The sequence below is a fragment of the Echinops telfairi genome, unplaced genomic scaffold (genome assembly GCF_000313985.2).
Source record: "Echinops telfairi isolate 266 unplaced genomic scaffold, ASM31398v2 ScPeMD7_7412;HRSCAF=8450, whole genome shotgun sequence".
Classification (NCBI taxonomy): Eukaryota; Metazoa; Chordata; class Mammalia; order Afrosoricida; family Tenrecidae; genus Echinops; species Echinops telfairi.
The window spans coordinates 12120033-12131553 of record NW_022111312.1 but is presented as its reverse complement, the minus strand read 5'-3'; the positions used below and the strand labels follow the sequence as shown (position 1 = coordinate 12131553).

Genomic DNA, 11521 nt, shown 5'->3' with positions numbered 1-11521 from the left:
GTGATCACACAGGCTGGTGTGCTTCTTCCACGTGGACTTTTGTTGCTTCTGAGCTAGATGGCCACTTGTTTACCTCTAACTGAATTGTTACAGTACTCCCATAAGGTCAGCTTTATTATTATTCCTATTTCACAGAGCAAGAAACAGCCCCCAGGAGGGAAATACTATATCTCCAACCATCTCTATCAGAGCCAGTCCCCCAATCCACGTTTGGTTGACTCTACAGAACCCACTGCCATCTAATTGATTCTGATTCATAGTAACTCTAGGTAGAATTTCTGAGATGAAATCTTTATGGGAACAGATAAAGTCATCTTTTTCCTGAGGAGGAGCTGGTGGGTTTGAACCCTTAACCTTGCAGTTAGCTGTCCAACGCTTACTCTGACAGTGCCATCAGGGCTCCTGGACTCCATAGAAGACAGTAGGAATTAGCCATCATCTTGGCTCACAGCCCAAGTCATCTACGTGATGGTCTTGCTTGCACATTGCCATGATGTTGATCAGGTCTTAGGGGAGCTTTAGGTGCAGACAGACACAGGCGACTGACTGACGGTCTACTTCCGATGAAAACCCTGTGGATCACATTTCTACTCCTGAGGTCCTATACCAAGAAACGATCGGACAAGGATGCAAAGAGGTATGCAACTTAGAATTTATAGTGGTATTTTTTAAAATAGAAATAACCCAAATATTCCAAAGTAGAAGATTACTGGAGCTACCATTATCTGTTTACATATTGAAATCCTGTGCGGCCCTCAAAAATGATGACAATATTGACACTAGAATGATTCATTTATTCAAAGCTATTTATTGAGTGCCTGCCATGTAACACAAAGAGCCATGATGGCAATGTGGGCTACGTGTTAGGCTGCTAACTGTAACCATGGTCGGTGGTTCTAACCCACCAGCTGCTCCACGGGAGAACCATGAGGCTGTCTGCTCTCTTACAGTCTCGGAAACCCCACATAGGGTTGCTATGAGCCGGAAGTGGCGAAATGACAGTGGAGAACCATGCAATAAGCAGTGTTATAGGCAATTAAAAACAGAGTATAGACATTTGTTGTAAGGTGCCCTGGGGATGCAGTGGGCTAGGCATTGGCTTCTATTAGAAAGGTTGTCAGTTCAAACCCATCAGCCACTCTACCGGAGGGAGAAAGGTGTGGCAGTCTGTTTCTAAAAAGATGTGCAGCCTGAGAAGCCTTATGGAATAGTTCTATTCTGTCCTGTAGGATCACTATGAGTTTGAATTGAGTGTGTGTGTGTGTTTGGCGATCTTTATATTTTTCATAGGGAGATGCAGAAAAATGTCCCAGAGAGAGAGAGAAAAAACATTAGCTATACACTGTATCTTTGGTGAGAGTTAATTTGTCTCTCCTTGTTGTGAACATGTATTTTGTAAGTTATTTTTCCAAAGTAAACATGTATTACATAGGTCATTTAAAACTCTTTTGAAAATAAATTGTATCAGAGTCTAACAAGCACAGGCCTTTGAAGTTTCATAGTCTCTGCTCAGTCTTTGGCAGGTTGTCACCCCCTATCCCCCCCAAATGGGTGAGCCTCTTCATCTTTAATCTGCTTGCAGTGGTTTTAAATGGCATCTTTCTACTTTAGGGTTGTTTCGCTGCAGCTTCTGAAGTGTTAAAACATTTGAAGGAACGATTCCCACCCAATAGTCAGCATGCCCAGGTAATTGGCCCTCTGTGTGCAAAGGAGATTTGTGCTATACTGTTATCAGCTGAGGTATTTCAAAGTCCTCCTTGGTTTCTTGTGACTCCTTTACCCATAGGGAGTTGGGGTGGGGTGGTGGTGGAGGTAGGGGTAGGGAGTGGTATAAGACTGCGGGAGCTGAGTTCATTTAAGAAATCTTAGCAACCCTGTAGGGTAGACAAATGTTAAGGGGAAGGCAATACCAATAAGAGGGAGATTACGAAAAACGAATGGCAGTAGAGGAAGGCACTGGGAGGTCTGTAAGAGTGAAAGCCAACAGAGGCCAAGGAACTTGTATCCACAATCCTGCAATAATGGTGATCTACAAGTAGACCCATAGATAGACACGCGGCTCCATGAGTGTAGGAGGGAGAGTGTGTACCTTTGTTTCAGACATATCCATGAATGGGCTGAAACCTACAGGGGCCGTTATGAAAACTTAGATATCACAAGCACCTCGAGGGAATGAGTTGCCAGGCCTGGGGGTTTAGGACCTTAATCTCTGGGGACACCAAGGTCAATGGGCATAACATATTTCACAAAGACAGTGTTCTGTATCCTAATTTGGTAAGTAGTGACCAGAGCCTTAAAGTTCAAGAGCAGCTATCTAAGGGGAAACTATTGGTCTCTCTCTGTCTAGAGGAAAAGAAGAGTGATAAAAATAGAAAGACATACAGAAACAGTCCAATTAGACTAAGAAGACCGTGCAACCCTCAGTCCACAACTGTGAGAGTAGAAGAACTAGAGGTGCCCAACACCCAGGACCAGTTGATCACAGTAGAAGGACCTGCTTAGAGTGGGCACTCAGAATCATGAAAGAGACCAGACTTACTGGTTGGTAGAGACAAGTGGAGACTGGCCCTTACCCTTCGGGTCTGGAACTGATCTCCCCTCCATGTTAGAGAATCAGCCATTGGAGATCACGAGGGCAACGTTTACCCAAGGACACGGCTTGGGAAAGACGGAGGAACGGAAACAGGAAACGCAGTGAGGACCAGGGGTAAGAGGCTGCACTGAAGGGATTGCAGTGGATGAGTTGACTCAGAATGTGTGCACATGGTGGAATGATAAACTATGGTCTGCTCTGTAAACTTAAAGATGGACAATGGACAAAAAGTTACAATTCTTTTATTTTTTTAAAGTTTCATATTTTGTTTCACGTTATTGATTGCAATTCCCCACAGTGAAACGGGGTTTCCTGTTTGCAATTTTCCTTCTTTCTCAATTCTTCTGAACATTGTCCTTGGACAGATGCTGCCCTTTTGATTTCAGATGTTTTTAAGGAATGCACACCTCCCTGATGTTTTGATTCCCTTTACAGACCTTTCTCTTGTTTGACTGAAAATGGAGTTCTAGGGTTGAGTTCATTTCCAGACCAGAAGAATGACTAAGGGCCATAGTCTCGGGGGTGGGGTGTTTGGTGTCTCATCATTAACTTTGGTCTCTTTTTATGATTTCAAGTTTTGTTCCACCTTTTTTCTCATTCTGTCCAGGATGTGATCCTTGTCAGAGCTGTTGCTAGAAGTAGTCAGGTACCATCTAGTTCTTCCGGTCTCAGGATCGTGGAGACGAGTGTTTGTGTGGCCCAGCAGCCCTTTGGGTTAATTCTTTTCCTCTGACTTTGGCTTTTCAAGTCTTTTCCTCTGGACAAGGAGAGACCAGTATTGCACCGTAGGGGCAGCTGCTCTTGAGCTATTAAAGCTTCAGTCACTCCTCTTATTTGCCTGCTTTGGAAAAGAAGAGAGGGAATGGGATTTGTGAAGGACACTGACACCCCACCCTACCTGTAGCAAATACAGCAGTGTGTTGTTATTCATGGAGCTGGGCATTGATACACATCTCTGTCTTATTTTATTCTCATGCTTTTTCACATAACTAATTAGAAACAAAACAAAACATTTCCCCTCTCTAAATCTAATAAGAATGTGAGTCAGTTCTACATACATTTGCTCAGCAAGTCAAAATACCTTTAAATAGTAAGTAATTTTTTTTTTCCATCTTAGTTATGGATGCTCTGTGATCAGAAAATCCAGTTTGACAGAGCAATGAATGATGGCAAATACCACCTTGCTGACTCACTCGTTGCTGGAATTACGGCTCTCAATAGCATTGAGGGTGTTTACAGGTAAGCTGGGACAACTCAGTCCCAGACAGAAGTGGCTTTTCGATGACTTTCTTCTTCCTGGTGTACTACTGTGAGTGGGGCATCATAGGTTACTGATTTCCTTTCGGTAGAGAAGACTTTTTCTCTTCATATTGACGTACAGCAGAAATCAGAAAAATAGATCAGTAAAATGAAAACTATCAGTATCACCCAGAAATCATCACTACCATTCTGCAGTCTGTAATTCCAGGACTTTTTTTTTTAATGCATGCACGCATGTGCACATCCATACACACACTACTTGCACACAGATTCATGTATATATGTTTTTTGAACCAAAATTATATTGGCTCAGTCCTTCCCTGTGGGAGGATTGCCGTCCATTGAGGAATTCCAGATTCTAACCCTGAGATAAGGAACTCTGATGGGATAGGCGTTGGGCTGTTCACCGCAAGGTCGGCGGTTCAAGTCAAAGGCAAGGTTGTCAGCTCCCACAAAGATGTACAGAAACTCTACAGGGGGTTGCTGTGAGTCTGTATCTGCTCACTGGCCGAGGGTTTGGGTTTCTGAGTTGGTGGGCAGTGGTTAGGCACTTTCCTGCTAACTGAAAGGTGGGTGGTTTATACTCATCCAGTGGCTGCAGGAGAAAGACCAGGTTATGTGGCACTCGTGCAGTGTCACATGGTGTCGTTCAGTCAAAATCCAGGGACTCCGTAAGATTACCACCGCCCTGAAATTGACAATAGTTGTAACACCTTGCCATGGGTCTACGTCTCTCCCTGGGTCTGCTTTGTGGTTACAGAAAAGCTATGGTGCTGCAAGCTCAGAACCAGATGTCGGAGGCACACAGGCTCTTGCAGAAGCTGCTGGTCCACTGTCAGAAGATGAAGAACACGGAGATGGTGATCAGGTGAGAGGGCACCCCTGCCTCGCCCGTCGTGTGTGTATGTGTGTGTGTGTGTGTGTGTGTGACGTGAACCGTGCCCTCCTCATCTCACCCTTGTCTCCCTCTTGGTGACCAGCGTCCTGCTCTCGGTGGCCGAGCTATACTGGCGATCCTCATCCCCTGCCATTGCGCTGCCTGTGCTCTTACAGGCTCTGGCCCTCTCCAAGGAGTACCGGCTACAGTACTTGGCCTCCGAAACAGTGCTGAACTTGGCTTTCGCTCAGGTAAGCCCAGCTCTACTCTCAACACCCCCCGCCCCAACTGGTGTTTAAGTGCCAAGAGTGTTTTACTACTCTTTGGTTTGGAGAAGTAGAACAGTGAGCCCCCTTGGTAAGGCTGAAGCCCAGACATGCTCTGCAGGAAGTCTGTGAAGCGGTGATCTTGGGAGAGGGTGACATTGCCTGGTGGCACTTGCTTCCTGACTTGTGTGCCTAGCCAGGGGACCTTGTCCTCAGGGAGTGGACTGGCACTACACCAGTGGTTAGCTGGCCCAGAATGGGACCTGCTTTAACAACGGCTGAAGATGGAAATGAGAGCCAGGTATTCATGGGAAGATTTTGGAAATCAAACTATAGTTGATGTTTGAAATCTTTATGAGAGCAGGCAGCCTTGTCTTTCTCCTGCCGAGCAGCTGGTGGGTTCAAACCACTGACCTTTTGGTTAACATCCCAGTGATGAACCCACTGTGCTACCTCTAGTAGGATCTAATTGTCATGAAGGAAGGGACTGCAATCGTGGTGCCTCAAAGTACCCGACACGTAGTGGGCTTTCAATGCATATACTTGTGTATAAGCAGAGTTTTTCAGCACATTTTTTTATGCAGTTTTTGTGGTAAAATTAGGTGCCTCGACTGATATTCAGGTTGGCTTATACTTGAGTATATATGGTATGTATATTTTAAATTAATTCTGCTACTCTCTGCCTTTCATTAATCCAATTATATTCAAGGAAGTTGGTGATGCAGAAGGATTTCTGCCATTTTGCTTTTGCCATCTGTTTTCAATAGGTTTTATCTTTTGTTTCCTCCATTACTACTTCTTTTGGGTTCAACAGGCATTCTTTAGCATACCACTTTAATTCACTTGTCATTTCTTTTACTATATACTGTGCTTGCTGCCCCCACCCACTCCCTACTATCTACCTGCAGAAGGAGCCCTGGTGGTGTAGCACAAGGTCAGCAGTTTGATCCCACAAACCAACCACTGGAGAGAAGGATGAAGCATTCTGCTCCCATAAAGACTGACAGCCTCTGAAACCCCAGGGAGCAGTTCTTCTCTGCCCTATAGGGTTGCTATGAGCTGTAATCGACATGATGACAAATGTTTGTTGGTTTATTTTAGATAGACCTCTGAATTATTTTCTTAGCGGTTGCTCTTCCCCTAGTGATTCCCAAACTAGACTCTTGGGAATCACTCATCTCAAAGATATCTATGCTGAATCTTTTTGTAAAGACAGAATCCTTTCCATAGTGAAAATGACCACTTCCCTCCGTAGGCGTCCTGTTCAGATTGCTGCACATCATGCTTGATGACAGTGGTACAGGTTGTAATGGGGCACATGTCAGCGAGAAAATCAACCAGAGATGCCTCTCAGAGGAGAACAGCCGTAACAGATTCCTTGTCAGTTAGGGGCAGCGGGTGTGGGCCATGTGGCCATGTATGCTGTTTCTCTTTCAGCTCATCCTCGGAATCCCTGAACAAGCCTTGAGTCTTCTCCATATGGCCATTGAGCCCATCCTGGCCGACGGGGCTGTCCTGGACAAAGGCCGTGCCATGTTCCTGGTAGCCAAGTGCCAGGTGGCTTCCGCAGCTTCCTATGACCCATCAAAGAAAGCAGAAGGTAGGCAGTCATACATACTTCATTTGGAAAGGCCCTTCTAGAAAACCAAACAAGAAGAAGGGAAAAAGACCCTACGTTCAGGACAGTATTGAAGTCCTGAATTCTTCACGAACACCTATTAAAATTTTAGGCAGTGTTAAAAATGGTCTGTGGGGGGCGTGCCTGAAACAGGCACAGAGATAGGGTGGGGGTCTTGTAACCCTGTAGAGCAAGGTTCCTGGTTAGGAAGCAGGGAGATTTCTAAAGGCCTGTTTAAAAATCTGACCCAAGTGTGTCAGTTTTCTTTCCCAGAGTGGGACAGAAAAATGTCAAGTGCGAATTTGACAAAACTAGATGGCCAGCGTGAAGCCTGGTCATCAGGTGTTGCCTTAAATGTGTGTGGTCTTTCCCCTGCTACGTCAGCTCTGGAGGCGGCCATTGAGAACCTCACAGAAGCCAAGAGCTACTTCACCAAGGTCGACTGCAAAGAGCAGATCAGAGACGTTGTTTACTACCAGGCCCGGCTCTATCAGGCCCTAGGGAAGACCCAGGAGAGGAACCGCTGCGCCATGCTCTTCAGGCAGCTGCACCAGGAGCTGCCCTCTCATGGGGTGCCCCTGATCAACCACCTCTAGCAGGGCCTTGCCACCTGGACCAACGACTGTGGACTTGTTCAGCCTTGTTCCCCTCACAGGCTATGTCTGTAATGCGCTGACCCTCTTGTCAATAAACTGCTTTTCCTGTGGTTTTATTTTGTTGCTAGAAAGAACATACTTGTTTGTCTCTCCTTTTCTCTCTTCTTTGACCAGCTTTTTGTTGCTTAACAGATCTTTGGTTAACCAGTTAGTGCAAGTGTCAAAAATTATGTGAGCTGGGCAGAGTTGCCAGAAAGGCTGCTCAGGCTGAGTTCCAGAGACCGTTTGTCACCTGGGCTCAGACTCGCTCCATGTGTTAGGATGCCTGTCTCCAGGGGTCAGCACAGGCTTTGGGGAGGCTCACATGCTCCTCGTGAACAACTAAATCAGTGCTTGGTCTGGGCCTTCGAGTTTGAACAAGCATTGGGCTCAGCTGGTGAGTCGGAAAAGATCATGGTGGTTTTCAAACCAGTGACCCAAAGCAGGTTTCAGTGCTTTCTGGGTGCTAACTTTTACAAAGGTACGTTTTTATTTTTTGTATGGAATTATGTACCAGAAGGGCCAGGGATACTTAAGTGTCTCTGGGTGGTGAATGGTTAAGCACACAGCTGCACACATCTGTTAACTGAGCAGCTGGAGGGGTGAACCCACCCAGAGGGGATCTGCAGGAAAGGCCTGGCTGATCTGCTTTGATGAGCCCGCAGAGCTGAGCTATGTTGGACTCCACAGTATCTGGTTTGGTTTTAGTTTTTGGATGATAACTAAAGTCTAAGCATTCATCATAAATAAGGTGATTGCAATTTAAGGGACGGCTAGAGGCTCGAATATACACTGTTCACAATTTACAGGTCTCTACCCTGTCAAGAAGCAGAAGCCAGCTATTTCTCTGTACCAGAATTTATCCTAACTTCGAGTGTTTACAGAGAAATGCCTGTGTTTAGAGTATAAAAATTGCATCTGTAGCAAAGCAGCCCTGATACAGCAACAGGGAACCAAGCACATTGTGCTGCTTCTGTCATCTGACCTTTCTCTCAGAAATTCCAACCTTGAGTTGGGGCCATTGTGTCTCCAGACTCCTTTGAGATAGTATATTACAACTCCCCTGTTAGGATGTTTACTGGGCCAAGACAGCTGCTTGGAAAACAACAGGCTCGGTGCCAAGATAAGAGAAGTGCATTGGCATGTTGGTGCTCACAGAGATTGTGTTACCCTCTGAACAAAGGTTATACTTTGTGTGTAATAAAAATGAAATACTACCAAAAGCTATATGCCCACTGCAGTCGACTCAATTCCAACATATAGCGACCCTATAGGTCAGTGTAGAGCTGCTCCTTCGGGTTTTCGAGACTGCGTCTACAGGAGCGAACAACCTCATTTTTATCCCACAGGGTAGCGGGTGGGTTTGAATCACTAGCCTTAAGGTTAGCAGCCCCACACCTGTCCTGTAGTACCGCCTGGGCTCCTTAAAGGCTATACGGTAAAAAGTGATTCCATTCCCCAGGAAGTAATTGCTATTCTCCACTTCTTTTTTGTTCTGACAAATACATTCTCTTGCCTGATGTCATTTTGGATGCCGTGTGTTTAAAGTGAGATCCTCCCGAAGTGGCCTTAACTCTCCCTAGTCTGCTTCAGCATTCGGAATTCCAAGAGGTGGATCCTTAGGGACAACATAGACAGCAGACAGTCTCCAGCCTCACCAGGACCAGCTGCATGACTTGGTGGGCTGTGTGCCAAGTGAAATGTCTTGAAAAATAATGGAGAATCTGCCCTATACCAAGCATGGATCTTGGGCCACTGCCCAGCTCGCCCGCAGCCATGTGTATCACCCAGGGACTTCCCCATTTTACAAGGGAGCAAACAGCCCCAGAAGTTGGGTTTCACCCAGCCCCAGAAGGTCAGGGTTCTTTGCCAGGTCTGAGAGGCCCCAGAGCTAGGCTCTTTCTCCCCCAAGCCTGCCTCTGTGCTTGCCTATGTACAACTCGATGGGTCTGCCTGTCCAGGGGGCTTTCCGTTTCCCGCTAACATTTTTCAGTGCTGCAAATGAACGCCCTGATGATTTTTGCGGCAGACTGAATTTGTTCCCTCCAGAAAACTGTGTCAAAGGCGGCGTGCTTCCTCACGTCAAGCTTTTCCTTTTATGATGTTATTTATGTTTGGGACCAGTTGAAGGGACACCTTTCAGGGTTCTTCTGTTCTCTCTTGCCCTTGTTGGCTTTCTGCGGTCCTGTTGAGTGGGAGAAATGGGGGTCACTAAAGCAAGTACATCGGGGTGATGGGTCTTGCTGCTTTGGTCTCTGTTCAGGGTTCAGGAGACAGAACATTCCAGTGAGTGGAGCACAGCACCGAGCAGGAGCTGGCAGTGGTAGCCTACTCAGGGAGAGTCTGAACGCCTTCTCGGCCCCTCCCTTCACTCTTCAAGTATTCTTTAAAAATAAGACTCAGATGTTTTGTTTGCTTATTTTCTTGGCAATCTGTGTTGTCAAGACAACAGGGTCTGTTTGCTTAGAATAGGAATTTTTTCTCTTTCTGGTATTTATGGAGGAGGAAACACAAAGGGCACCTCGAATACTTAATTTGATATCTAAGAAGAACATGGTTTCCCTGAGTGGGATGGTTCCTGCCTCAGTGAAGACAACATGACATTCCGCCTCGATTCTGATTCTCTTTAATAAGGAAGACGCGCAGCTGCTGGGGGTGCTAGCTCTGTGCTGGGTGTCTTCATAACAGCATCGATTGAACGCCCATGTGGCAGGCCCTGCACTAAGCTTTCACGTTAACAAAGCTAAGTGGGTTAAGTAAGCAAAAAGGCAGGGAGGCTAACTTTTCAACCGCCTTTGAACCTCACACCGAGAGAATAAGTCAATTCACCTAGGGCCACTGAATCGGTAAATTGTGAAGCTGGGATTCAAACTAGGTCCGACTCCAGAAACGGTGCTGAGAGTATATGAATGAAACCTTTGGGTTGGGGTACCTACCCTATGTTCCAGGAGGTGCAGCAGTTAAGTGCTCAGCTGTAAACAGAACCCACCTGCCACTGTTGGGAAAAAGATGTGCCAGTCTGCCTCTGTGAAGTCCTGGCAGCCCCGTGGGGCAGAGTCAAGTCAAGAAACAGGAAGATAGTTGCTGACCATCAGATACCTGTTCCAGTCCTTGCTTTAGATTAGAAAGGGAAGGTCATTGAGGGCCCAGATCATGGGAATCCTAGGAATAAATGAACCTTGGATTTGTGTGGGCACTGCTAACTCTTCTTACTGTACACCCGACCCAAAAACCAAACCTCTTGCTGTCGAGTCTGACCCCATCCATAGGGCTCTCTTGGCTGTCACCTTTGTCAAAGCCGATCACCAGGCCTTTCTTCTGTGGCACCCAAACTGTACAACATTCCTTAAGCTCACTGCCTCTGTTTCCTTCCCTGTGGTCGGCAGGTCTGCCTTCAATGTACCCTTGGAGTTTTAAAACACGTTTCCATACTGGATATCCCTGAACAATAAATACTGTGTGGGCTTAAGAAACAGTGTGCATCTTACGCTATGCTGCAACTTTCTCACTCAGCCTTGTTTTCGGGATCTCCTCCAGCCGGTAGAGATCTAGCACCCTCCTTTTCACTACTGTATGGGGGCATGACCCAAGCCATGTGACAGGTAGACAATAAAGAAGTCCTGAAAAGAATGGAAACCTTCGCATGATGGTGTTGGCAAGGAAGACTGAAAGTACCATGTACTACCAGAAGTACAGCCAGAATGCTTCCTAGAAGCACTCACTTTGGACATGTGACCAGGAGGGACAGTCCCTGGAGAAGGACATGGGTCATGCTTGATGAAGTAGAGGGTTCAGCAAAAAAAAAAAAGATGAAGACTCTCAATAACTGACACAGTGGCTGCAACAATGACCTCAGACATAATGATGATTGTGAGGATGGCGCCAGCCTGAGCACTTTGTTCTCTTGCACATGCGGGCTGCTGTGAGTGCTGGACACACCCAACACCTAACAACAACATGAGGTTCCATCCAATGACTAACTCCTTTGGTCCTTTCCAGTGTTTTACTGTCACGGGTTTATGTGAGCTTAGCGACACGACAGCCTGTGCTGCTTACAGGACCTCCGCATTGTTTGCTTGTCTCTGCAGAACCACAGGAGCAGACCCAAGGGGCAGGAAATCCACCCAGCTGACAAGCGGCACTGGACCCTGGGCTTGGGCGCTGGAGTTCTCTCTTCCGGCAGCTTGGCAGAGTGTAGGGTAATGGGTCCCCTCGGGGGCTGTCTGTCCCAAGGGTGGTGGGCAGGGCGGCCCCTGTTCACTAGGGCAGAAT

General features: G+C 46.6%; 1 protein-coding gene across 1 annotated transcript in view; it reads left to right on the top strand.

The window, feature by feature from the left end:
- Positions 1-7326, top strand: part of ANAPC5 (anaphase promoting complex subunit 5) — a 33422-nt gene extending 26096 nt beyond the window's left edge. Inside the window, exons 8-14 of the mRNA XM_045296716.1 lie at positions 556-637; positions 1612-1686; positions 3711-3832; positions 4614-4721; positions 4834-4981; positions 6434-6596; positions 6999-7326. Coding sequence (XP_045152651.1) covers positions 556-637; positions 1612-1686; positions 3711-3832; positions 4614-4721; positions 4834-4981; positions 6434-6596; positions 6999-7210 — 910 coding nt within the window. The 3' untranslated portion in view covers positions 7211-7326. The remainder of the gene's footprint in view (positions 1-555; positions 638-1611; positions 1687-3710; positions 3833-4613; positions 4722-4833; positions 4982-6433; positions 6597-6998) is intronic.
- Positions 7327-11521: the final 4195 nt, after the last annotated feature.